The sequence below is a fragment of the Bombina bombina genome, chromosome 5, assembly GCF_027579735.1.
Source record: "Bombina bombina isolate aBomBom1 chromosome 5, aBomBom1.pri, whole genome shotgun sequence".
Lineage (NCBI taxonomy): Eukaryota > Metazoa > Chordata > Amphibia > Anura > Bombinatoridae > Bombina > Bombina bombina.
The window spans coordinates 1064637722-1064663401 of record NC_069503.1 but is presented as its reverse complement, the minus strand read 5'-3'; the positions used below and the strand labels follow the sequence as shown (position 1 = coordinate 1064663401).

Sequence of the window (25680 nt, the reverse complement as noted above, 5' to 3'; positions counted from 1 at the left end):
GCAAGATGGACAAATTCTTAGAGGTCCCAGTGCACGCTGATGCCTTTCCGATACCCAAGCGGGTGGCGGACATAGTGACTAAGGAGTGGGAAAAGCCAGGTATACCTTTTGTTCCGCCTCCTATAGTCAAGAAAATGTTCCCCATGGTTGACCCCAGAAAGGACGCATGGCAAACGGTTCCTAAGGTGGAGGGGGCAGTGTCAACATTAGCTAAGCGCACAACTATTCCTGTTGAGGACAGTTGCGCTTTTAAAGATCCTATGGATAAAAAATTGGAAGGATTGCTAAAAAAGATATTTGTTCAGCAAGGTTTCCTTCTTCAACCTATCTCGTGCATTATTCCTGTCACCTCGGCAGCGTATTTTTGGTTCGAGGAACTAGAAAAATCGCTCCAAAAAGAGACTCCATATGATGAAGTCATGGACAGAATTCACGCACTAAAATTGGCTAATTCCTTTATTTTGGATGCCGCTTTCCAATTGGCTAAGTTAGCGGCGAAAAATTCAGGTTTCGCAATAGTGGCGCGCAGAGCGCTCTGGCTAAAATCCTGGTCGGCGGATGTTTCGTCCAAGAATAAATTGCTTAATATTCCTTTCAAGGGTAAGACCCTTTTCGGGCTGGAATTGAAAGAGATTATTTCGGACATTACTGGTGGAAAGGGACATGCCCTTCCACAGGATAGGCCTTTCAAGGCTAAGAACAAATCCAATTTTCGTTCCTTTCGCAATTTCCTAATCCTCTGCGGCCTCCAGACAAGAAGGCAACTCTTCCCAGCCTAAACCAGCATGGAAACCATGGCAAGGCTGGAATAAGGGTAAACAGGCCAAGAAGCCTGCTGCTGCTACCAAGACAGCATGAAGGGGTAGCCCCCGATCCGGGACCGGATCTCGTGGGGGGCAGACTTTCTCTCTTCGCTCAGGCTTGGGCAAGAGACGTTCCGGATCCCTGGGCGCTAGAAATAGTCTCTCAGGGGTATCTTCTAGAGTTCAAGGAACTCCCTCCAAGTGGAAGGTTCCACATGTCTCGCTTATCTTCAGACCAGATAAAGAGACAGGCATTCTTGTATTGCGTAGGAGACCTATTAAAAATGGGAGTGATAAACCCAGTTCCAACAGTGGAACAAGGTCTGGGTTTTTACTCGAATCTGTTTGTAGTTCCCAAAAAAGAGGGAACTTTCAGGCCAATCCTGGATCTAAAAATCCTAAACAAATTCCTCAGAGTTCCATCATTCAAAATGGAAACCATTCGGACAATCTTACCAACAATCCAGGAAGGTCAATATATGACTACCGTGGACTTAAAGAATGCGTACCTGCATATTCCTATCCACAAAGATCATCATCAGTTCCTGAGGTTCGCCTTTTTGGACAAACATTACCAGTTTGTGGCTCTTCCATTCGGTTTAGCCACTGCTCCCAGAATTTTCACGAAGGTGCTAGGGTCCCTTCTAGCGGTTCTAAGACCGAGGGGCATTGCTGTAGCACCTTTTCTAGACGACATTCTAATCCAAGCGTCGTCTCTTTCCAAAGCAAAGGCTCATACGGACATCGTTCTAGCCTTTCTCAGGTCTCACGGGTGGAAGGTGAACGTAGAAAAGAGTTCCCTGTCCCCGTCAACAAGAGTTCCCTTTTTGGGAACAATCATAGATTCTTTAGAAATGAAGATCTTCCTGACAGAGGTCAGAAAGTTAAAGCTTCTAAACGCTTGTCAAGTTCTTCACTCTATTCCTCAGCCTTCCATAGCTCAGTGCATGGAAGTAGTAGGATTGATGGTTGCAGCAATGGACATAGTTCCTTTTGCTCAAATTCATCTAAGACCATTACAACTGTGCATGCTCAATCGGTGGAATGGGGACTATGCAGACTTGTCTCCCCAGATTCAAGTAGACCAGGTAACCAGGGATTCTCTCCGCTGGTGGTTGTCTCACGATCACCTGTCTCAGGGAATGAGTTTCCGCAGACCAGAATAGGTCATTGTCACGACCGACGCCAGTCTCTTAGGCTGGGGTGCGGTCTGGGAATCTCTGAAAGCTCAAGGTCTATGGTCTCGAGAAGAGTCTCTTCTCCCGATAAACATTTTAGAACTGAGAGCGATATTCAATGCGCTCCTGGCGTGGCCTCTCCTAGCAAGGCCAAATTCATAAGGTTTCAGTCGGACAACATGACGACTGTAGCGTACATCAATCATCAGGGGGGAACAAAGAGTTCCTTAGCGATGAGAGAGGTATCCAAGATCATCAAATGGGCGGAGGATCACTCCTGCCACCTATCTGCAATTCACATCTCAGGTGTTGACAACTGGGAGGCGGATTATCTGAGTCGCCAGACTTTTCATCCGGGGGAGTGGGAACTCCACCCGGAGGTTTTTGCCCAGTTAACCCAACTATGGGGCATTCCAGATATGGACCTGATGGCGTCCCGCCAGAACGCCAAGGTTCCTCGATACGGATCCAGATCCAGGGACCCCAAGGCGACACTGGTGGACGCATTAGTGGCGCCTTGGTTGTTCAACCTAGCTTATGTGTTTCCACCGTTTCCTCTCCTTCCCAGGCTTGTAGCCAGGATCAAACAGGAGCAGGCCTCGGTGATCCTAATAGCCCCTGCGTGGCCACGCAGGACTTGGTATGTTGACCTGGTGAATATGTCATCGGCTCCACCATGGAAGCTACCTTTGAGACAGGATCTTCTGGTACAAGGTCCGTTGGAACATCCAAATCTAGTCTCTCTCCAACTGACTGCCTGGAAATTGAACGCTTGATTCTATCTAAGCGTGGGTTTTCAGATTCAGTCATAGATACTCTGGTTCAAGCTAGAAAACCTGTAACTAGGAAGATTTACCATAAGATATGGCAAAAATATATCTGTTGGTGCGAATCCAAGGGGTTCCCTTGGAGTAGAATTAAAATCCCTAGGATACTTTCCTTTCTCCAAGAAGGTCTGGATAAAGGTTTGTCAGCTAATTCCTTAATAGGACAGATATCTGCTCTGTCTGTTTTGCTACACAAACGTCTGGCAGCAGTGCCAGATGTACAGGCGTTTGTACAGGCGTTAGTTAGAATCAAGCCTGTTTATAGACCCATGACTCCTCCTTGGAGTCTAAATTTAGTTCTTTCAGTTCTTCAGGGGGTTCCGTTTGAACCCATGCATTCCATAGATATTAAGTTACTATCTTGGAAAGTTCTGTTTTTGGTTGCTATTTCTTCTGCTAGAAGAGTTTCTGAATTATCTGCTTTGCAATGTACTTCTCCCTATCTGGTATTCCATACAGATAAGGTAGTTTTACGTACCAAGCCTGGTTTTCTTCCAAAGGTCGTTTCCAACAGGAATATTAACCAGGAAATTGTTGTTCCTTCTCTGTGTCCGAATCCAGTTTCAAAGAAGGAACGCTTGTTACACAATCTAGATGTGGTCCGTGCTTTAAAGTTCTATTTAGAAGCAACAAAGGATTTCAGACAGACGTCATCCTTGTTTGTTGTGTATTCTGGTAAGAGGAGAGGGCAGAAAGCTACTGCTACCTCTCTTTCTTTTTGGCTGAAAAGCATCATCCGATTGGCTTATGAGACTGCCGGACGGCAGCCTCCTGAACGAATTACAGCACATTATACTAGAGCTGTGGCTTCCACTTGGGCTTTCAAGAACGAGGCTTCTGTTGATCAGATCTGTAAGGCAGCGACTTGGTCTTCTCTGCATACTTTTGCCAAATTTTACAAATTCGATACTTATGCTTCTTCGGAGGCTATTTTTGGGAGAAAGGTTTTGCAAGCCGTGGTGCCTTCCGTTTAGGTAACCTGGTTTGCTCCCTCCCTTCATCCTTGTCCTAAAGCTTTGGTATTGGTTCCCACAAGTAAGGATGAAGCCGTGGACCGGACACACCAATGTTGGAGAAAACAGAATTTATGTTTACCTGATAAATTTCTTTCTCCAACGGTGTGTCCGGTCCACGGCCCGCCCTGGTTTTTAATCGGGTTTGAAAAATTTCTTTCTTTATACACTACAGTCACCACGGCACCCTATAGTTTCTCCTTTTTCTCCTAACCGTCGGTCGAATGACTGGGGGGCGGAGCCAGAGGGGGGGCTATATGGGCAGCTTTTGCTGTGCTCTCTTTGCCATTTCCTGTTGGGGAAGAGAATATTCCCACAAGTAAGGATGAAGCCGTAGACCGGACACACCGTTGGAGAAAGAAATTTATCAGGTAAACATAAATTCTGTTTTTGGAATTATTGCCAAAAAGTTCAGCCTTGGTTTTATCAGACCATAACACCTTTTCTCCAACATTGGTGTGTCCGGTCCACGGCGTCATCCTTACTTGTGGGAATATCTCTTCCCCAACAGGAAATGGCAAAGAGTCCCAGCAAAGCTGGCCATATAGTCCCTCCTAGGCTCCGCCCACCCCAGTCATTCTCTTTGCCGTTGCACAGGCAACATCTCCACGGAGATGGTTAAGAGTATGTGGTGTTTAGTTGTAGTTTTTTTATTCTACTATCAAGAGTTTGTTATTTTAAAATAGTGCTGGTATGTACTATTTACTCTGAAACAGAAAAAGATGAAGATTTCTGTTTGTGAGAGGAAGATGATTTTAGCAGACAGTAACTAAAATCGATTGCTGTTTCCACATAGGACTGTTGAGATGAAGTAACTTCAGTTGGGGGAAACAGTTAGCAGACTTTTCTGCTTAAGGTATGACTAGCGATATTTCTAACAAGACTGTGTAATGCTGGAAGGCTGTCATTTCCCCTCATGGGGACCGGTAAGCCATTTTCTTAGTCTCAAACAGAATAAAGGGCTTAATATGGGCTATAAAACTGGTAGACACTTTTATGGGCAAAATCGATTGCTTTATTTGGGCATTTTATACATGTTTATGCTGGTAATTCACACTCATAAACTTGGGGAACGTTTTTTTTAACGTCAGGCACTGTGTTAGACACCTTTTCCAGTCAGGAAGGGCCTTCCCAGTTGTAGGCTGAGCCTCATTTTGGCGCCATTACTGCGCAGTTACTTTTGAGAGCAAGACATGCAGATGCATGTGTGAGGATCTGAAAGTGGTTGGAAAAGTTCCTAGAAGGCTTCATTTGGTATCGTATTCCCCCCTGGGTTTGGTAAAGTCGCAGCAAAGGCTGTAGCTGGGACTGTAGAGGGGTTAAAACTGTAACCGGCTCCGGTTTCGTTATTTTAAGGGTTAAAGCTCTGAAAATTGGCGTGCAATACTTTGAATGCTTTTGAATGTGGTGAAAATTTGGTATATTTTGAACAATTCCTTCATATTTTTTCACATATTCAGTAATAAAGTGTGCTCTGTTTAAAATTTAAAGAGACAGTAACGGTTTTTGTGCTTTATTGACAAGTTTAAGCCTGTTTAACATGTCTGTACCTTCAGATAAGCTATGTTCTATATGTATGAAAGCCAATGTGTCTCCCCCTTCAAAATTGTGTGATAATTGTGCCATAGCGTCCAAACAAAGTAAGGACAGTACTGCCACAGATAATGAAGTTGCCCAAGATGATTGGGAACAATAATAGATTCTTTAGAAATGAGGATTTTTCTGACAGATGTCAGAAAGTCAAAACTTCTAAGCGCTTGTCAAGTTCTTCATTCAGTTCCACGTCCTTCCATAGCTCAGTGCATGGAAGTAGTAGGGTTGATGGTTGCAGCAATGGACATAGTTCCTTTTGCGCGAATTCATCTAAGACCATTACAACTGTGCATGCTGAAACAGTGGAATGGGGACTATACAGACTTGTCTCCAGTGATTCAAGTAGATCAGAAGACCAGAGATTCACTCCGTTGGTGGCTAACCCTGGACCACCTATCCCAGGGAATGAGCTTCCGCAGACCAGAGTGGGTCATCGTCACGACCAACGCCAGTCTAGTGGGCTGGGGCGCGGTCTGGGAATCCCTGAAAGCTTAGGGACTATGGTCTCGGGAAGAGTCTCTTCTCCCGATAAACATTCTGGAACTAAGAGCGATTTTTAATGCTCTCAGAGCTTGGCCTCAGCTAGCAAAGGCCAGATTCATAAGATTCCAATCAGACAACATGACGACTGTTGCTTATATCAATCATCAGGGGGGAACAAGGAGTTCCCTGCCGATGAAAGAAGTGACCAAAATAATACAATGGGCGGAGGATCACTCCGGCCACCTATCTGCGATCCACATCCCAGGAGTGGAAAACTGGGAGGCGGATTATCTGAGTCGTCAGACTTTCCATCCGGGGGAGTGGGAACTCCACCCGGAGATATTTGCCCAGTTGACCCAATTATGGGGCATTCCAGACATGGATCTGATGGCGTCTCGTCAGAACTTCAAGTTTCCTTGCTACGGGTCCAGATCCAGGGATCCCAAGGCGACTCTAGTGGATGCACTAGTAGCGCCTTGGACCTTCAACCTAGCTTATGTGTTTCCACCGTTTCCTCTCATTCCCAGGCTGGTAGCCAGGATCAAGCAGGAGAGGACCTCAGTGATCTTGATAGCTCCTGCGTGGCCACGCAGGACTTGGTATGCAGACCTGGTGAATATGTCATCGGCTCCACCATGGAAGCTACCTTTGAGACAGGACCTTCTTGTTCAGGGTCCAGTCGAACATCCAAATCTGGTTTCCCTCCAGCTGACGGCTTGGAGATTGAACGCTTGATTCTATCAAAGCGTGGGTTTTCAGATTCTGTGATAGATACTCTGGTTCAAGCCAGAAAACCGGTAACTAGAAAAATTTACCATAAAATATGGAAAAGATATATCTGCTGGTGTGAATCCAAGGGATTCCCATGGAATAAGATAAAGATTCCTAAGATCCTTTCCTTTCTACAAGAAGGTTTGGATAAAGGATTATCTGCGAGTTCTCTAAAGGGACAGATTTCTGCCTTATCTGTCTTACTACACAAACGACTGGCAGCTGTGCCAGATGTTCAAGCATTTGTTCAGGCTCTGGTTAGGATTAAGCCTGTTTACAGACCTTTGACTCCTCCCTGGAGTTTAAATCTAGTTCTTTCAGTTCTTCAAGGGGTTCCGTTTGAACCTCTACATTCCATAGATATTAAGTTGTTATCTTGGAAAGTTTTGTTTTTGTTTGCTATTTCTTCTGCTAGAAGAGTTTCAGAGTTATCTGCTCTGCAGTGTTCTCCATCCTATCTGGTGTTCCATGCAGATAAGGTGGTTTTGCGTACTAAGCCTGGTTTTCTTCCAAAGGTTGTTTCTAACAAGAATATTAACCAGGAGATAGTTGTACCTTCTTTGTGTCCGAATCCAGTTTCAAAGAAGGAACGTTTGTTACACAATTTGGACGTAGTCCGTGCTCTAAAATTCTATTTAGAAGCTACAAAAGATTTCAGACAAACATCTTCTCTGTTTGTCGTCTATTCTGGTAAAAGGAGAGGTCAAAAAGCGACTTCTACCTCTCTTTCCTTTTGGCTTAAAAGCATCATCCGATTGGCTTACGAGACTGCCGGACGGCAGCCTCCTGAAAGAATCACAGCTCACTCCACTAGGGCTGTGGCTTCCACATGGGCCTTCAAAAACGAGGCTTCTGTTGATCAGATATGTAAAGCAGCGACTTGGTCTTCACTGCACACTTTTGCCAAATTTTACAAATTTGATACTTTTGCTTCTTCGGAGGCTATTTTTGGGAGAAAGGTTTTGCAAGCCGTGGTGCCTTCCGTTTAGGTAACCTGATTTGCTCCCTCCCTTCATCCGTGTCCTAAAGCTTTGGTATTGGTTCCCACAAGTAAGGATGACGCCGTGGACCGGACACACCAATGTTGGAGAAAACAGAATTTATGCTTACCTGATAAATTACTTTCTCCAACGGTGTGTCCGGTCCACGGCCCGCCCTGGTTTTTTAATCAGGTTTGATGAATTATTAACTACAGTCACCACGGCACCCTATGGTTTCTCCTATTTTTTCCTCCTGTCCGTCGGTCGAATGACTGGGGTGGGCGGAGCCTAGGAGGGACTATATGGCCAGCTTTGCTGGGACTCTTTGCCATTTCCTGTTGGGGAAGAGATATTCCCACAAGTAAGGATGACGCCGTGGACCGGACACACCGTTGGAGAAAGTAATTTATCAGGTAAGCATAAATTCTGTTTTCTCACATGCTTTTGGGACACTTCAGATGTGTTTTTGCTAAATTTAGCTGGGCTTGGATGTTTTTCATAAGAAAAGGCTTCCGCCTTGCCGTCTACCCAAAGCCCAAACATATGAAGAATACGGGAGATTGTTGTCACATGTACCACACAGCCAGTACTTGCCAGATATACCTGCAGCTCCTTTAATGTTGCTGTAGGCCTCTTGGTAGCCTCACAGACCAGTTTTCTTCTCGTCTTTTCATCAATTTTGGAGGGACATCCAGTTCTTGGTAATGTCATTGTTTTGCCATATGTTCTCCACTTGATGATGAATGTCTTCACTGTGCTCCATGGTGTATCTAATGTCTTTGAAATTCTTTTGTACCCTTCTCCTGACTGATACCTTTTAACAATGAGATCCCTCTGATGCTTTGGAAGCTCTCTGCGGACCATGGCTTTTGTGTAGGACGTGACTAAGAAAATATCAGGAAAGACCTACTAGAACAGTTGAACTTTATTCGGGGTTAATCAGAGGCACTTTAAATTATGGCAGGTGTGTGATGACATATTTAACATGGTTTTGAATGTGATTGCTTAATTCTAAACACAGCTACATCCCCAGTTATAATGCAACCACGTTAAGTTATTTTAGTTTTTTTTTTTGTTTACTTCCCTCCACCTTAAAGATTTCAGTTTGTTTTTAATTGAGTTGTGTAGTTTATAGGTCACATTTAAAAGGTGGAAAACATTTCTGTAATGATTTATCTTTGTCTAATTTTTTTACATCACAGAAACCTGACATTTTAATGGGTGTGTAGACTTTTTATATCCATATTTATATGTGTGTGTGTATATATATATATATATATATATATATATATATATATATATATATATATATATATATATATATATATATATATATATATATATATATATATACTGTGTATATGTGTATGTATGTGCGTATATATATATATATATATATATATATATATATATATATATATATGCATTGTTAGATCATGTTCTTGGTTCTTAGGTTCTTCCTAAGGGTTATGAGGTAATCCAGACGTGGACTCCTTGCCTAGAGGAATATGGCTGCACCTCACTGACAAGGCCCAAAGAAGGCCTAAACGATTGTCTGGGGTTGTTATGTTCCTTGTTCAGAGGAGAATTGCCTGGTATTTCTGACCTGAACTGACCTTACTAGGCAAGGTCAGACTGATATAAACTTCAGGAAAGTTCTCCTCTGTGAAAATCATAATTGTACTAAAAGATGCTCCTCCTAGGTGGTAACTCGCCATAGAACAAGCTACTGGGCTGTTGTACATTCCTGGTAGAGACTTTGTCTTTGTTCATGCATGTGTGAAGTAATTTTTCATTTGAGTTTTTTTAATATTTGAACTTTAAAATATTTTGAACATGAAAATGATACCTAAACGAACAAAAATTAAAAAGTGTCATGGACAACATTTTTCTTTCTTTTTTTTTGAGACTGAATGAATAATGTGTTTATCGTTAGCATGTGCATTCAGTCGATTCTGACGCAAACTACAGGGAGTGCAGAATTATTAGGCAAATGAGTATTTTGACCACATCATCCTCTTCATGCATGTTGTCTTACTCCAAGCTGTATAGGCTCAAAAGCCTACTACCAATTAAGCATATTAGTTGATGTGCATCTCTGTAATGAGAAGGGGTGTGGTCTAATGACATCAACACCCTATATAAGGTGTGCATAATTATTAGGCAACTTCCTTTCCTTTGGCAAAATGGGTCAAAAGAAGGACTTGACAGGCTCAGAAAAGTAAAAAATAGTGAGATATCTTGCAGAGGGATGCAGCTCTCTTAAAATTGCAAAGCTTCTGAAGCGTGATCATCGAACAATCAAGCGTTTCATTCAAAATAGTCAACAGGGTCGCAAGAAGCTCGTGGAAAAACCAAGGTGCAAAATAACTGCCCATGAACTGAGAAAAGTCAAGCGTGCAGCTGCCAAGATGCCACTTGCCACCAGGTTGGCCATATTTCAGAGCTGCAACATCACTGGAGTGCCCAAAAGCACAAGGTGTGCAATACTCAGAGACATGGCCAAGGTAAGAAAGGCTGAAAGACGACCACCACTGAACAAGACACACAAGCTGAAACGTCAAGACTGGGCCAAGAAAAATCTCAAGACTGATTTTTCTAAGGTTTTATGGACTGATGAAATGAGAGTGAGTCTTGATGGGCCAGATGGATGGGCCCGTGGCTGGATTGGTAAAGGGCAGAGAGCTCCAGTCCGACTCAGACGCCAGCAAGGTGGAGGTGGAGTACTGGTTTGGGCTGGTATCATCAAAGATGAGCTTGTGGGGCCTTTTCGGGTTGAAGATGGAGTCAAGCTCAACTCCCAGTCCTACTGCCAGTTTCTGGAAGACACCTTCTTCAAGCAGTGGTACAGGAAGAAGTCTGCATCCTTCAAGAAAAACATGATTTTCATGCAGGACAATGCTCCATCACACGCGTCCAAGTACTCCACAGCGTGGCTGGCAAGAAAGGGTATAAAAGAAGAAAATCTAATGACATGGCCTCCTTGTTCACCTGATCTGAACCCCATTGAGAACCTGTGGTCCATCATCAAATGTGAGATTTACAAGGAGGGAAAACAGTACACCTCTCTGAACAGTGTCTGGGAGGCTGTGGTTGCTGCTGCACGCAATGTTGATGGTGAACAGATCAAAACACTGACAGAATCCATGGATGGCAGGCTTTTGAGTGTCCTTGCAAAGAAAGGTGGCTATATTGGTCACTGATTTGTTTTTGTTTTGTTTTTGAATGTCAGAAATGTATATTTGTGAATGTTGAGATGTTATATTGGTTTCACTGGTAAAAAATAATTGAAATGGGTATATATTTGTTTTTTGTTAAGTTGCCTAATAATTATGCACAGTAATAGTCACCTGCACACACAGATATCCCCCTAAAATAGCTAAAACTAAAAGCAAACTAAAAACTACTTCCAAAAATATTCAGCTTTGATATTAATGAGTTTTTTGGGTTCATTGAGAACATGGTTGTTGTTCAATAATAAAATTAATCCTCAAAAATACAACTTGCCTAATAATTCTTCACTCCCTGTATTGGGAAAGATTGAGGCCACCACTGTTGTTTGGCTCTTTTCGGAGCTGAATTTCATCCAGTGAAAGTGGAACACACTAAGATCAGTGCAAATCCAGATCTAAGTGTGGTGGCCACCATCTATTCCATTCGATTGCAGCTGAATTTTCCTAATGCACATTCCTATTTATCATGCAGCACTTTTTTTATCATAGTATTTTTTTTTCCAACAAATGTGTATTGGTGAGATGTGGGAGAAAATTAGGGAAGTTGCATATTTCTGTCTGCACAATAGCACAGGTTCATTCCTGCACCATGTTGCCAGGTAACTACTGACATTTATAGCTAAAGCATTTTTAATCTGAAGCCTTCTTCTGTAAATTTCAGCACCCGGGTACTGTAATTAAATAAATAAAACAGGCGTGCAACTCAAAGTATCTGTGAAAATAAAAATATTCTGAGTTGCAGAACTACACAAATTCGGGAAACTGAGGATAACTTTGTTATTCATTTTTGGAATTTATGTGTTGCAATATTCTACAAATGTTTTGTAACAAATAGGAACATTTTAATTTTTCACCAGAATGTTCATTTAAATGAGTTTGTCACTACTGCTTTATAATCTTGTTGAACAATACAGTATATCATGTTTTTGTCTTCATGCTTCTTCATCTTGGTATAAAAAAAGCCTATTACATCAGCTTTGCCTGTAGGTCTGAATGCTACGAACATATTGATAAATGATCATTCCTTTATCCTGAATAAAACTACTTTTTTATTGTTGAATATTCCTCTTGAATATGCCAACTGCATATTCTTAGCCATAAAAAAATCTTTTTAAAGATTTTTTTTTCATTTATTATTTTCTCTTGCACACAATGTACGGCCACTTTGCAATAAACATTGTTCTTGGGGAAAATAAATCCTAATTATTCAATAAGGCCCCACAGACTCATTTGTCTTTCTTGGCACCCAGAAGTTTCTAAGGAAAAAAAAAAATAGTGCATTTCTTTCTGATTAAAAGTATTTGTCTAAAATGACTTGGTAAGATTGTATTATTGGTACACATCTAATGTTTTCTTTTATTTTGTTTTCAGAAAAACTGGAAGTTGCCCCACCATCTTCAACACAACTAAAACATGGTAAGTACAAATAAATTTCCTATTAGCTAAGATTTTTTGTTAATTTTAACAATGGGTAATAACATTCGTTATTGGTAAACAGCATTTTGTAACCCCAAATAGATGCAAAATGATCAACTTTATGATTCACAAGAGTGTACAAAAAAATCAATTGATTACTGAATTAATTGTCCATTTAGTTTACTTGCATTGTGTACTAAAATGGGAGGTTCCAATTTTTTTTCAAATTCTTTAGGCAGGAGTAATACAGAGTAGCTAGTGACACACTTTTTTTCTAATGACACAATGAGTCCATGGATCATCATTAATTACTGGGAATATCACTCCTGCCCAGCAGGAGGCGGCAAAGAGCACCACAGCAGAGCTGTTAAATATCTCCTCCCTTCCCTCCCACGCCAGTCATTCTCTTTGCCTACTTTAGAGCAAGGAAGTGGTAAAGTTAGGTGTTAGTAAAAGATTCTTCAATCAAGAGTTTATTATTTTTTAAGTAGTACAAGATTGTGCTGCTTTGTTCTGGGGTGTAGCTGTAGTCCATATCAGTCTCTTCAGTAGAGCAGTGGTGGCTTCAGAGCAGGTGTGGGCAGACTTTTGTAAGGCAAGGGCTACCTCTATTTTTATTCCAAGTGACCTGGTCATCTAACTAAAAAAAGTCGGTGACTGAAAATTGTATTTTTGCCACAAATAGGACCTGCTGGCTGAAAATGGCATTTTTGCTTTAAAAATCAGCCGCACTCTTTAATAATAAATACAGCCGCTCTCTTTACTTACTGCGAGAGCTCTATATTTACATTATACAGGGACCATCAAGCAACCTTATCTGTGTACCGCGACTGAGTATGAATAAGTAGTCTCACAATTAAGATGGCTCGAGTCTAGGGCTAGCGAAATAGTCAAGCCCTGGAACACATGGGAAACCCACAGCTCAGGTACAACGATGACAATAAACTATTCTCAGCCAATCATAGACAGACTCATTCTTCAAAGTAATTTTATTGGCTGGACACCATGTCAGGTTGATTAGGGGGCAGGTCCTGTTGGCTGCTCTCCATCTGTACTAGCTGAAGACTACTTCCAATAGTTTAGACAGTGACAGCGGCAGGACCTGCTGGCTCTGTACCGCCTTACACAGCAACCATAGACTGGTATAGCAGCAACAGCACTGACCTGCACAATTTGGTGACAATAATTTCTGGGGACAAAAAAGCGGCAGAAACTAGCACAAAGTATAGCTAATATTAGTGTGTCAGATAATGTATCAGATAGCAGCATCAAAGCCTGGTACAGAGAAATTAAAAGAACCTAAGGGGTAGTAACAGACCCTGGGGGGGGGGGGGGGAGAAAAATCACCAGACCATTCACCCAGCAGAGCCTGGTGACAAGTAATGGAGGACAGAACTAGAAAGTAGCAGCAGAATATCAGACAGGACAGGACCTGGAACTGCCAAACCCAGGGATACCGAGCAGCATCTCAGCCTGGCGCATGAAGAGTCTGTACTATGGGCTGACCGCTCTTGAGACAAAAAGTAGGAGAATTTGGGACAGGCAGTAACCAAAGCTGGGGCAGCGAGTTCAGCTACAGCCACCTTGTGCATGCTGAAGTACACGTACCGCCGTCATAGACTCATAACCGATTTCAAAAGTCTGCATAAGAGAAACATTTCTCATACATCTACGGTGACGAGGCTCTTCACTCAGAATCTAGATGTGTGAGAAATGTTTCTCTTATTATGCAGACTTTTGAAATCTTCCAGGAGGTCACCTCAAAATTCACTCGCGGTCCACTGGTAGACCGCAATCTACCTCTTGCCCACCCCTGCTTTAGAGCAATGGGAACTTGTGGGACATAATTCTCACTGCACCTCCCATATATTTATGCTGCCCTAATCCTGATAGCCTAAGTAAGATTACTCAGGCTTTATCTTTTCTCCACAGGCCTATGTGAGGGAGAGGACCTCTCAAACCTGGTGAGCTGCCTTGCTGTCTGGCAGATTTAAGAGGTAAGTGTTGACTTTTTATTCTGGTTCTGGGAAATAAAAAACGGATCTCAGAGGAAGTGGAGCACTTTATTTATTTGGGACAATAGCCTCCCATAGATGAAAGGAGGGGACTTAACAACAGCATTTTCTAGGCAGGCACTGGGGCTAATAGACTTGAGGTGTTTTTCACTGCTCCCAGTGGCTTAAATCACAAGGGCTGAAGAGATAGGCTCAGTATGAGGTGGCTTTTCACTATTCCCGGTGGCTTAACTTTTACATAAAATGCCGACCGGGAAATTGCTTTTTGAAACGCCCACGATGGGCGGAGCTATGTGTGGCGCCAATTTGGGTTGCGCTTCACTGTTTCAACACTTCCTGCTATCGGAAGGAAGAGAGGGTTATAAACAAAGTCCTCAGAATGTTAACACATGCGTTAGGACCGGATAGCGGTTCGTTAAATAACATCTACAGCTGAGTTCCGGATGTTTTCCTGAGGGGATTGTACGCGGTGTCAGAGGGGCAGGTAGGCACCTCAGCAGCAAGTTAAGCTGAGGTGTAGAAGTGTTCTGCATTATTTGTGTAGATATTTAGTTTTTTCTGCACATGTAAATAAAAAAGTTACGTTTTTAAAATTTGAGACAGTAAAGTTTTTTCTGTTTTAATTTTTATTACATTTGTTTTAGACTTTTATGTGATTAAATCATCCATTGTGAGTCAGAATGGACCAAGAGGCCCTGCAATATGTTTTGATGCTAATGTGGAACCACCAATCCCTTTCTGTTCCTCATGTAGTGAGAGAACTTAAATTATAGAGAGATTTTTTTCTGAGCCAACTCCTTCTAAGGTGGATGCTGTTCAGGAGTCTATTGACAAATTTCAATATATGCTGCAAATTACTCCAAGTGTCCCAAATTTTATCACCCACACATGCAGTGCCCTGCGCTTCCTCTCAAACTCCACCTGGAGTTACCTTGCAAGACATCGCTTCTCTAATGTCATCGGCGGTATCTGTTGCATTGTCTGCTTTTCCCATGCTGCAGGGAAAGCACAAGAGGAAATGTATTCAATCAGTGAATAATGTTGCTGATACAGTAGTGACTATTCCGAATGTTTCTTGCCTGAAGAGGAAGATACTTTGGTAGTATCTGAGGGGGTAATATCAGTGTAATACCTTTATCTGATACTGAAGTTGTTTCTTTCAGTTTTAAGCTTGAATACCTCCGTTTGTTACTTAAGGAGGTTTTAGCTACCCTGGGCGACTCCGACACCACAGGTGTAGTCAATCCAAAAAATTCCAGTAAACTATACAAATATTTTGACGTGCCCTCCATGGTGGAAGTATTTCCTGTACCAGATAGGGTTACAGAGATGATTGCTAAGGAATGGAAGAAACCGGGTATCCCCTTTTCTCCATCTCCTATTTTTTTAAAAAGATGTTTCCTATAGCAGACTCTATCAAGGAGTCTTGGAAGACGGTACCCTAGGTGGAAGGGGCAATTTCCATGCTAGTCAAGAGAGATACTATTCCCATAGAGGATAGTTATGGATAAGAAGTTAGAGGGTTTACAATAGCAATTTGTATTGCTACTGTCACCAGTGCGGCGGCGTACTGGTTTGATGCGTTGTCTGATTCTATTCGGACAGACACCCATCTCAAAGAAATCCAGGATAGGATAAAGGCCCTTAAGTTAGCCAACTCCTTTATTACAGATGCTTCCCTTCAGATTATTAAAATGGGAGCTAAGATTCCAGGCTTTGCCATTGACCCGCGGAGCGTTATGGTTAAAATCTTGGTCTGCGGATGTCTCATCTAAGTCTAAACTTTTGACTATTCCTTACAAGGGAAAGACCTTGTTTGGACCTGGTTTGACAGAGATAATTTCTGATATTACGGGAGGTAAGGGACATTCCCTCCCTCAGGATAAGAGAAATAAACAAAAAGGATGTCAGAGTAATTTTCGTTTCTTTCGAAGTTTCAAAGGAAATCCTTCCACTCCCTCTTCCAAGCAGGAGCAGTCTAGACCTTCCTGGAGACCCAATCAGTCTTGTAATAGGGGAAAGCAATCCAAGAAGCCTGCTGTTGAATCAAGACAGCATGAAGGGCCTGCACCCGATCCGGGTCTTGGGGGGGGGGGGGGGGGAGGCTATCCTTCTTCGCTGTGGCTTGGGTTTGAGATTTTCAAGATCCCTGGGCAGTGGACATTGTGTCCCAGTGATACAAACTAGAGCTCAAGACTTTTCTGCCTTCAAGATTATCTGCAGACCAGACACTGTGTACGGAACCTCTCCAACCTGGGAGTAATAGTTCCTGGTCCAATGCAGGAACAATGTCTGGGATTCTATTCCAATCTATTTGTTGTTCCCAAAAGGAGGGAACCTTCAGACCAATTTTAAATCTTAAGAGTCTAGACAAGTTTCTCAGAGTGCCGTCCCTCACAATGGAATCTATCGTTCCATTCTTCCTTTGGTCCAAGAGGGTCAATTATGACCACAGTGTTCCCATCCACAAGGACCATCACATATTTCTAAGGTTAGCTTTTCTAGACAAACCCTTCCAGTTTGTGGCTCTTTCTTTGGCCTTGCCACAGCTCCCAGAATTTTCTCAATGGTTTTGGGATCCCTGCTGGTGGTGCTCCGATTGCGGGGCATTGCAGTGGCACCTTCTCTGGACGACATTCTGGTTCAGACGCCTTCCTTTCAACAAGCAAGATCACGCATGGAAATGTGGTTATTTTTCTTGCGGCCTTGCGGATGGAAGGTGAATTTGGAAAAGAGTTCCTTAGTTCCAACTACAAAGGTAGATTTATTGGAAAACTATATTAGTCTCTTCATCAATGAAGTCTGACAGTAGTCAGGAAATCAAAGTTTTTCGATTCTTGCCTGGCACTTCAGTCCTCTCCTCGGCCATCAGTGGCTCAGTGCATGGAGGTGATTGGGCTGATGCTAGCGGCAATGGGCATCATCCTGTTCACCCGTTTCCACCTCAGACCAGTTAAGCATAATCAGGTAGTGGAACGGAGATTATGAGGATCTGTCTCCGCCGTTTCAGTCGGAGCAGGAGACAAAGGATTCTCTACTTTGGTGGTTGTCTCAGAATCTTCTTTCCCAGGGAACCTGCTTTTGCAGTTCTTCCTGGGTGATTGTGACAACAGATGCCAGCCTTTTGGGCTGGGAAGCAGTTTGGGGCTCTCTAAGAGCAGGGAACATAGACTTGGTCGGAGTCTGTTCTACCCATAAACATTCTGGAATTGAGAGCAATTTTCAATCCTCTCCTAGCCTGGCCTCAGTTAGTTTCGGCCTGGTTCATCAGGTTCCAGTCGGGCAATATAACCTCAATGGCTTACATCAACCGTCAGGAACTCAGAGTTTTCTTGGCCATGACAGAGGTAGCCAAGATCGTTCAGTGGGCGGAGACCCACAATTGCTGTGTGTCGGTGATTCACATTCCAGAAGTGGACATCTGAGAAGGCGGTCTTCATAAGTAGGCAGACCTTTCACCCGGGGGAGTGGGAACTCCAGCCGGAAGTGTTTTTCCAGCCTTACTCTCAAATGGGGTCAGTTGCAATTGGATCTCATGGCTTCTCGACAGAATGCCAAGCTTCCGAGGTACGGGTGGAGGTCAAGGAACCCTCAGGCTGTACTGATAAACGCTCTTGCGGTACCTTGGAATTTCAGTCTCGGAAACCTATTTCATCCGTTTGCTTTTCTTCCTTGAGTCTTGACTCAAATTAAGCCGGAGAGGGCGTCAGCACTGGCGTGGCCTCGCAGGATTTGGTATGCAGTCCTGGTGGACATGTCACATTTTCTACCTTGGAGACTTCCGTTGAGGAAGGATCTTCTACTTCAAGGACCCTTCTTTCATCCAAATCTAGTTTCTCTGAAGCTGATTACTTGAAGATGAACTCTTTATTTTATCCAAACGTAGATTTTCGGAATCGGTCATTGAGACCATGATTCAGGCTTGTAAGTCTGTGACTACGGAAATGTTATCCATAAGATATGGCATAAATATTATACTGGTGTGAATCCAAGGGCTTCTCTTAAAAACGAGTAGAGTTCGAATTCCTAGAATTAGGTCTTTTCTCCAAGAAGGTTTGGAGAAGGGATTATCGGCAAGTTTCCTAAAGGGTCGAATAACTGCCTTGTCTATTTTGTTACATGAACGTCTGGCTGACTTCCCAGACGTACATTCATTTGGTCAGGATCAGACCTGTGTTCAAATCAGTTACTCCTCCTTGGAGTCTTAATTTAGTTCTTAAAGTTCTTCAAGGGGCTCCGTTTGAGCCGCTGCATGCCTTAAGATATTAAGTTATTATCTTGGAAAGTTTTGTTTCTTGTTGCTATTTCTTCTGCTCGTAGAGTGTCAGAGTTCTCGGCTTTACAGTATGAGTCTCCTTACCTTATTTTTCATTCGGATAAGGTGGGTTTACGTACTAAATTAGGGTTTCTCCCTAAAGTAGTTTCAGACCGGAACATTAATAAGGAGATTGTTGTTCTTTCCTTGTGTCCTAATCCTTCTTTTCATGAGAAACGGCTTCTACACAATCTGGACGTGGTACGTGCACTATGATTCTTTTTACAGGCGACTAAGGATTTTCGTCAGTCTTCTGTTTAACGTAAGAGACAGAAAGCTATGGCTACTTCTTTTACTTTGTGGCTGAAGAGTATCATTTGCTTTGCTTATAAAACTGCTGGACAGCAGCCTCCCGGCCGAGTAACGGCTTTGTCTGCGAGGGTTGTTCCCTCTTCCTGGGCATTCAAAATGAAGCCTTTATGGAACAGATTTGCAAGCCTGCAACCTGGTCCTCTCTTCACACTTTTTCAAACGTCTATAAATTTGACTCTTTGCCTCAGCTGAGGCCTCTTTTGGGAGAAAGGTTTTTCAAGCAGTGGTGCCTTCCGTTTAGGTTTCCTGTCTTGGCCCTCCCTTATCTGTGTACTCTAGCTTGGGTATTGATTCCCAACAGTAATTAATGATGATCCGTGGACTCATCGTGTCATTAGAAAGAAAACAAAATTTATGCTTACCTGAAAAATGTATTTATTTCTTGACACAATGAGTCCACGGCCCGCCCTGTTATTTAGACAGGTTGTTAGTATGTTATAAACTTCAGACAGCTCTGCTGTGGTGCTCTTTGCCGCCTCCTGCTGGGCAGGAGTGATATTCCCAACAGTAAATAATGATGATCCGTGGACTCATCGTGTCAAGAAAGAAATACATTTATCAGGTAAGCATAAATTTTGTTTTTTATCAGAGATGTGCAAATATTCTGAATTTGGAAGTCCTAATCCAGATAGTTTTGTCTTACACTTTTACTGTAATAATTCCGGTGCGGAAATGATCTTAATGCTGCAGACAGTGGCCATTTTTGTCATTTGTTTCAAGAACGAATTCTGAATTCCAAATATTTGTGCATCACTATTTTTAGGCCCTAGAGACAGGCATTTTATACAGATATGTGTAGAATAATCATAAATGTTAAATTTATAGAATAATTCTCATTTGATTTGTCAAGCCTTGGTCTAAGTAGTTTTGGTAATAGCATTTTCTCCTTAGACTGCAAAAGATTTTCTTATACTTTGTAATAGCTCCTCCAACTGAATAAATTTAATAATAAATGAAATGAGCATCTGTGCCATCTGCTACCATGTTCAAATCTTAGATAGTGGTTGGTTGTTTGTATTATTTACAGGATCACAATATCTACATTTCTTTCCTAAGATATGGTAAGGCCAGCAGGAGGAGGCAGTGTTGGCTATCAAGCAGTTAGGAACTTGTGAGGTGGGCCTCACTGCGTTTTCCCAACATATTTGCTGCCCATGGTATAGAAAGCCTGAGTAGGTTTACTCTGTCCTTTCTTTTTCTACAGGTTTTCAGTCTACACTAAGCAATATTGTTGACATTTTTTTTTGGTAGAAATAAACACATTAAAAATAGATTAATAGACTGGATTTTGTACAAGATCTGCTTGCCATAGTACTCTGTAATATACTACAGGGGTTGACGGATACAAAGTGGTCAGGACACAATAGGTGACAGTATGACACATTATTTGAGGTCTCCCCACCAGATCACACTATGAAGCAGTAATATCGTGTTGTAAAAAGAGCAATAAAAATGTGTGATCGATCACCCAGGCTCCGAAATGTGAGGCAACAGTGTATTGTGTAATGTGCTTTTGTCACATTAAAAGGACTAAAATGTTTTTGAAACCGTTAAAAGAACCTTGCTAAAATTAGATTTCATAAACCATATTTACCTGTTACATATAGAGTTAACACATTATTTTTATTTTCTCATTAGCAAAATATTTAATTTTACACAATGAGATTTTGCAAGTTTCAATACATTTTTTAAAAATTGTTTTAAAAACAAAGATATCACAGAACTATTTACTAATACAAATCTATACTTTTTTATTTATCCTCCTTAATAAAAATATGAAGCCTTTTCTGTTTCAGATGCGCAAATAGCGTAGCGAGCTGCGTGTGCGCAGTTGCACTTCAAGGCTGAGTCTGATTCTAGTTACAAGCACGGGAGCGTGCTCTCAGTAAATTACATCGGGCATATGGCGAGGCTCCGATTGACTTAATGATCTGCCGGTCAAATCACAGAATAAGAAAATCTGTGACAGAGGCTGAATTGAAGCAGGTAACGGAGCTTCACAAAGACGGTGTTTTTATCGAAGTTGAATACGATTTGAAATAAAATAAGCCCATTGATATGCTTAACATTACTAGAGGTTTCAATATATTTAGTTAGTGAGGTAAATTTACCATCACTTTAAGTTCTAAAATGCTCACATTTGTAAAATACTGTATAGGTTTATCAAAAGTTTTTTGAATATTGCTCTTTTTCTACTGTATATTTTAAATGCTTTAATTTGTTGGTGCATTCTATAGTTCAGCAAAGGCTCTTCTCTAATTGTTACATATAAAGTCATGTACCAGGGCTCTGCTGAGCAGTAAAAAAGGTCAGTGACTGCCAGCTACGCGAGAATGTCGCTCACTAGCGTTGTCTTGCTCAGGAACAGTAAAGCATTGACAAAAAAACAAACATTAGCTCAATAATAAAATACACTTTCTTCAATATTTATTCTACAGTTTTAACCCCTCTCATAGGGTTAAACACATTGTACAAGATTCTCTCTTATGCCCAGATGAGGACATGACAATTATAAGTGTTGTACATTCTTATGTTTCAGTCACATGGGAGTGCGCCGGCTGCTCGGTGTTGACAGTGTTTTTAACCCTTTAGAGTGTTTTGTAACACTGACTGAAGCAAATTTGTTTTACAATAATGTCACGTTTTGCTGTAATTTGTATTTGTACATGTTTTCCCAGCACATTAATAGTTTTACTGTACATCTTTGGGTGCTTCCATTCAAGTGCCCCTGCAGTCAGCGAGATTCCAGTGAGTCATCTTTAAAGAGGAGCATCTGGCCCCACTTAAGGTTGCTGAAAGTCTAATTCACTTCTTATAGGGAATAGGGGGAGAATAAACAACATATACAAACAAATGGCTATTCTTTGCATTACTACGATTAACCCTTCAGTTTCCAAAGTAATTTGACTTGCCGTGTGCATTTAATTATATGAAACGTTTGATGTTTTAGTTCCATAACCTGGCAAAGTAGCTTTGTTGGTCTTTTCATGCCAGCCTTGTTTTTTTGTTAAAGGGACATGAAGTCGAAAAAATTTTCTTTCATGATTTAGATAGAGGTTACAATTTAAAAAAAATATTTCCAATTTACTTCTATTATGAAATGTGCTTTGTTCCTTTGTTATTCTTTGTTGAAGAGATAGTGTGCACATGCCTGAAGCACTACATGACAGGAAATAGTGCTGCCATCTAGTGCTCTTGCTCATGTATAACATTGTTGCAAAACTGCGGCTATTTAGTGCTGCAGACACGTGCACACTCCTGAACCGTCTTGCTTTTAAACAGAGGATAACAAGAAAACAAAGACAATTTGATAATAGAAGTCATTTGGTAAATTTGTATGCTCTGTCTGAATCCTGAAAGAAAAATGATGGGTTTTATGTCCCTTTAAACTTACTAAGCTGTTACTGTGTACAATTAACGAGCTGTTATTTCTTATTTTTCAGTGTTCTTCCACAATGCCCTTCCATTTGTAGGCTTTGGTTTCCTAGATAACGCCATCATGATTGCTGCGGTAAGATGCGATTTCATGTTCTTTACTTATACACTGGTCCAGTTGATCATCTTGGTGACTCACATTTATTTCTGTCCTGTATATATTGAGCACTTTTACAACTAAATAATAATTAGAACAAACACTTAAAGGCACATAAAGTACAAAAATAAAATGCTGTAATGTATTCTAGTTTGTAAATATCAGTTAAACCAATGTAAAAGCAGTTAAAGGGACGGCCTACTCCAGGATTTGTATTATATTAATCCCTTTATTACCCATTCCCCAGTTTTGCATAACCAAAACTTATATTTATACACTTTTTACCTCTGTTATTACCTTGTAACTAAGCCTCTGCAGGCTGCCTCCTTATCTCAGTTCTTTTGACAGACTTGCATTTTAGCCAATCATTGCTGACTCATAAATAGCTACACGGGAGTGAGCACAATGTTATAGAAACATAGGTTTTGACGGCAGATAAGAGCCATAGGCCCAATAAGTCAGATATTTCCTAAACGTATAAACTTAAAGGGACAGTCTACACCAGAATTTTTATTGTTTTAAAAGATAGATAATCCCTTTATTACCCATTCCCCAGTTTTGCATAACCAACACAGTTATAATAATATACTTTTAACCTCTGTGATTATCTTGTATCTAAGCCTCTGCAAACTGCCCTTTTTTTCAGTTCTTTTGACAGACTTGTAGTGAAGCCAATCAGTGCCTGCTCCCAGATAACTTCACGTGTACGAGCACAGTGTTATCTATATGAAATATGTGAACTAACACCCTCTAGTGGTGAAAAACTGTTAAAATGCAATCTGAAAAGAGGTGGGCTTCAAGGTCTAAGAAATTCGCATATGAACCTCCTAGGTTAAGCTTTCAACTAAGAATACCAAGAGAACAAAGCAAAATTGGTGATAAAAGTAAATTGGAAAATTGTTTAAAATTACATGCCCTATCTGAATCATGAAAGTTTATTTTGGCCTAGACTGTCCCTTTTAAGTTTGTAGGATAGTCTTATGCTTATCCCCCACAGTGTTTGTTATTTATATGACACACATGAACTAGCTGTGTCAAACTGTCAAAATGCACTGAGATAAGAAGCAGTTCAACAGCTTAGAAATTACCATACAAACCTACCTAGGTTTAGCTTTCCACAAAGAATACCAAGAGAGCAATGCAAATTTGATGATAAAAGTAAATTGGAAAGTTGTTTAAAATTGCATGCCATATCTGAATCATGAGAGTTTAATTTTGACTATGCTGTCCCTTTAAACATGCTTTTTAAGTCAGTTTCAGAACTGCAATGTACTACTGGGAGCAAGAGGCGCATATCTGGTGAGACAATGACAAGATGCATATATGTGTAGCCATCTTTCACAAGCTAACTTCCCATATTGCATTGTTGTTCCTGAGCCTACCTAGGTATGTTTTTTAACTAAGAATTCCAAAAGAAAAAAGTAAATTTGGTGACAGGAGTAAACTGAATTTATTTTTAAAAATTGCACCCTCTATCTGAGCCATGAAAGGTTAATTTTGACCTTTATGTCCCTATAGAGGGACCTAAAATACATTTTGCTTTTGCGTAAAATTTGTGTGAGAAACTGTCATAAATGAGGACTTAAACACTACAGGTGGCCCTCGGTTTACAACGGTTCAATTTGCACCGTTTCAGAATAACAACCTTTTTTTTCAGTCATGTGACTGCTATTAAAAAGCATTGAAAAGCAGTGCATTGATTAAAATAGCCAGTAGGTGGAGCTGCCCGATTGTGTTGCAGCAAAGATAAAATGAAGCAAGCTAAAATGAATCGGTATAACTAGACCAAAGCTTTAAAAATAATGTATTAGGTGTTACTTATAACAATTTTGAGAGGGGCCTGGAACCTAACTCCATCACTTCCCATTGACTTATAAATTATAAACTGGGTTTCAATTTACAACGGTTTTGATTTACAACCATTCCTTCTGGAACCTAACCCCGGCGTAAACTGAGGGCTACCTGTACATTCTAATGCAAACATTTTTAAAATAAATTATAATAAATTTGTGTGGTGTGAAAACATTCTAAAAAAACCCAAACATAATTAAAGCAAGACTGCAGACTTGCGGCTATTTTTTTACTAGTTGAGAAAGAAGCCTTTTGTCCTTGTGCTTTTTTTATATTTGATCATCTTCTGTCCTGTTTTAATGCATAGATATTACTTGTTGCAGTTGTCACTGTGCGCAAGTGTGATCATCACTACAAACGGTCACTACTATAAATGCGCCTGACGTGTTAGGCCTGCAAGCAGCGGAAGGTTGAGTGTATGCAGGTGCATATATTTTACAGCCGTTTTTAGTAACACAATTTACTCTCTGTCGAAGGTCGCACTAGGAAAATGCAACTTGCAGGACTCAAAAATACACCAGATGCTGTAGTCAAGCCACATAAATAATGCTCCTGAATACATCTGTATGTCTTAAAGATGTAACAGGAATCTGTTTTTGCCTTTAAGTGTCATAGCATTTGTCTTTTCTCCAACATTGGTGTGTCCGGTCCACGGCGTCATCCTTACTTGTGGGATATTCTCTTCCCCAACAGGAAATGGCAAAGAGTCCCAGCAAAGCTGGTCACATGATCCCTCCTAGGCTCCGCCCACCCCAGTCATTCTCTTTGCCGTTGCACAGGCAACATCTCCACGGAGATGGTTAAGAGTTTTTTGGTGTTTAAATGTAGTTTTTATTCTTCTATCAAGTGTTTGTTATTTTAAAATAGTGCTGGTATGTACTATTTACTCTGAAACAGAAAAGGATGAAGATTTCTGTTTGTAAGAGGAAGATGATTTTAGCAGACAGTAACTAAAATCGGTTGCTGTTTCCACATAGGACTGTTGAGATGAAGTAACTTCAGTTGGGGGAAACAGTTAGCAGACTTTTCTGCTTAAGGTATGACTAGCCATATTTCTAACAAGACTGTGTAATGCTGGAAGGCTGTCATTTCCCCTCATGGGGACCGGTAAGCCATTTTCTTAGTCAAAAACAAACAGAATAAAGGGCTTATTATGGGCTAAAAAACTGGTAGACATTTTTATGGGCTAAATCGATTGCTTTATTTGTGCATATTATTCAGATTTAGGCTAATAATTGGCATTTATAATCTTGGGGAACGTTTATAAAACGGCAGGCACTGTATTGGACACCTTTTTCAGTCAGGGGGCCTTTCTAGTCATAGACTGAGCCTCATTTTCGCGCCATTAATGCGCAGTT

At 41.2% G+C, this 25680-nt stretch overlaps 1 protein-coding gene across 2 annotated transcripts in view; it reads left to right on the top strand.

Annotated features, from left to right (window-relative positions):
- TMEM65 (transmembrane protein 65) overlaps positions 1-25680 on the top strand; it is a 302373-nt gene that overhangs the window by 152196 nt on the left and 124497 nt on the right. For both annotated transcript variants that reach the window (XM_053715338.1, XM_053715339.1), the window contains 2 exons: positions 12253-12297; positions 22383-22450. In XM_053715338.1, the coding sequence (XP_053571313.1) occupies positions 12253-12297; positions 22383-22450 (113 nt within the window). The remainder of the gene's footprint in view (positions 1-12252; positions 12298-22382; positions 22451-25680) is intronic.